At 37.8% G+C, this 2,515-nt stretch overlaps 1 protein-coding gene across 1 annotated transcript in view; it reads right to left on the bottom strand.

The window, feature by feature from the left end:
• Positions 1-911: 911 nt before the first annotated feature.
• The window catches only part of GPR141 (G protein-coupled receptor 141), a 3,842-nt gene continuing 2,238 nt past the window's right edge, over positions 912-2,515 (bottom strand). Inside the window, exon 3 of the mRNA XM_025046928.1 lies at positions 912-2,515. This exon is cut by the window's right edge and continues 3 nt beyond it. Coding sequence (XP_024902696.1) covers positions 1,798-2,515 — 718 coding nt within the window. The 3' untranslated portion in view covers positions 912-1,797.

Below are 2,515 nucleotides of genomic sequence, written 5' to 3'. Positions count from 1 at the left end.
TCTGTTTTTGGTAATAGTTCTTACAGGTCCACAGAAATAGGCTTTTCATTATGATACATAATAATATAGAGAAAGTATAATTACCTGACATCAACATAGTTAAAATCTGGAAGACATTATAATATAATCTACAAGCTAACATATTATGATGGTAAGACATAGATATATAAGAAGAGATTGATGCGGTTATAAATTTTAAGATTTTAAAATATTTTACTGTTATTATTGTCCTACAAATTTTATGGGTGTTACAAATTTTCTTAAAGTACTTATGGATCTTAGAGATTTTCTTACAAATGTTATAGGTCGAAGTGGGGGGAAAAACTAAGAAAAATGGGAAAAGAAAACAAATAAGAAATAAAAAAAAATATAGCTTAAAAAAGAAGAAAGGACACATAAAAGAAAATGTAAAACAGGAAAGCATTTGGGAACATGTTTGTTCCTAGTTATACAGTATGTTGCTGCTTTTGCTTTCTCAAAATTAATTTCTATGACTCAGTAATTCTAGTGATCATGGAAACTCACAGGGATATTTCTTACTAATTTGATGAATTTGTGGATCCATATGGTATATAAACAAATGAAGAAAAATTTGAAAATCCTGAACATTTACCTTGCTGGAAAAAAAAGTTAATTTATTCAATTCTTCTATTCCTCTCATGAATTTCTTCAAGTTTTCTGAAGCATTAGATATGAAACTGGATCAGTTCCTCAAAAAGTTTTGAGATTATGAAACTTTGAGGGAAATAAAAATACGGGCAGAAGGGGAAAAACACACGCACAAGCCTATTTATCCATTTTAGCAGCCTAATCTCGTAATTTAATGATTTTTCTACATATTTCTCAAAAGTTCTGTTTTAAAGATAGCATTTTCATTTATTTAAAGACACATAACTTTAAGAGTTGAAGGGAACTTTAAGGATTACAGTATCACTTTATGTCTTTAAGGAACATCTCAATTAACTGTGAACCTGAACCTCTAGAAATTCTTCAGAAATAGAAAAGGAAAAAATTTTAATCACTCCCCTTGGGAACTTACTTGAATGCCTAGAAGCGTATTGGTCAGGAATAGTCTCTCTTACACCCTAACCATTATTTAGATAATGTTCAGTAAATTTTAAAGTGATTTTGGAGATATTGAGGGAGTTGATCCAAGTCCTTAAACTTGACCTTTCAAAGGATAAATCTAGATAACCTCATTGTAACGGAAGGCCAGGAGGAGTTCCGTTTCTCCTGGTTTAGATAAGTGACTTCCTACTGAAGTTATGATCACCTAGAAAAGCTTCTTACTGCCTTCCCCCTTACTGTTTTTTTGTCAGAGTGTGAGTTGCAATGGCATCTTATCTGGTTAGCAAAATAGAGTTTGTGGCTTTGGAATTGGGGCCAGAATTAATTTTACCTAAGGTTTTACGTGGAATGAAAAGAGCTACAGGGCTGAGCACGGTTGAAAGCCTAAGAAAAGACCATATTTTCAAACTGAGGAAACTAAAATAAGCTCGTAAAATTCAGAAACCATGAGACCCATGGTACTTGGATGGGCCAGGCAGACATTTTGTATCGGAAGATAATGTAGTATTGCAACTCCAGGTGGATTGAGCATCACCAGTTTTTGTGTGGGTGCTCTTTAGACATAGTAGGGATTAAATAAGGACTGGAATGCTCTGGCATTTTATAGTCCTTTTGTTTGGCTGCATCAGGGTATGGTTTTAATCCAGTAACGAAGTAGCATTCCTACCACCCTGGACCCATTTTCACTCCCAGTATAAAAGAAGTAAATCTGAAGACTCTATTTTGTGACTAACGGCACAGAAGACAAGTCCATAGGTCAATTATCTTTTGTTTAAACCAATGGCTCCCCCCAAGAACAAAGAGCAGCAAATCAAAGCAGCTAATCGCTGTTACACTCAAGAAGATTTCATTATAAAATGCAACGTTACAGTCACTTGAGTGTGCCACGGTGTACAAGTAGTAGATCCTAAAGCACTGATAGGGAAGGAAGCAGATAACAATGACCCCTATAAAAAACAGGTTTTTCAGCTGGGCCCAGAACTCTTGGTGGGACAGCAAGGAGTGGCGTAGCTTCCTCACCATCTTCATGATGATGAAGATCTGGAAGACCAGGAGGATCACCGCAATGGCTATGACAGTGCTGACGATCAAGTAGTTGATGACTCGCACAGAGGGGTAGACAAGCTCTCTGTGGAACTTGAAGCAGTGTTGCTCTTCATACTTCGCGGAGCTTCCGTACTGAGAGACGATCAGGGGCACCACGATGACGACCACCAGCAGCCACATGCCCGTGCTGGCGGCCACAGCATGCAGCTTTCTGTAGAATTCCACTTTGTCCTTGCGCTTAAAGAAAATGAGGTACCTGATGACCAGGATCACCACGTAGAACAGGAACGTGAGGTACATGTGGATGTGCAGCATGGCGCTCACGAATTTACAGAAGGACAACCCAAATGTCCAGGTGTGCCGGATGAGGTAGGTCAAGCGAAAAGGCACCGTCAGCAGG

The sequence above is a fragment of the Pteropus alecto genome, unplaced genomic scaffold (genome assembly GCF_000325575.1).
Source record: "Pteropus alecto unplaced genomic scaffold, ASM32557v1 scaffold21, whole genome shotgun sequence".
NCBI classification, from domain to species: Eukaryota; Metazoa; Chordata; class Mammalia; order Chiroptera; family Pteropodidae; genus Pteropus; species Pteropus alecto.
This window is presented reverse-complemented; position numbering and strand designations above follow the sequence as displayed.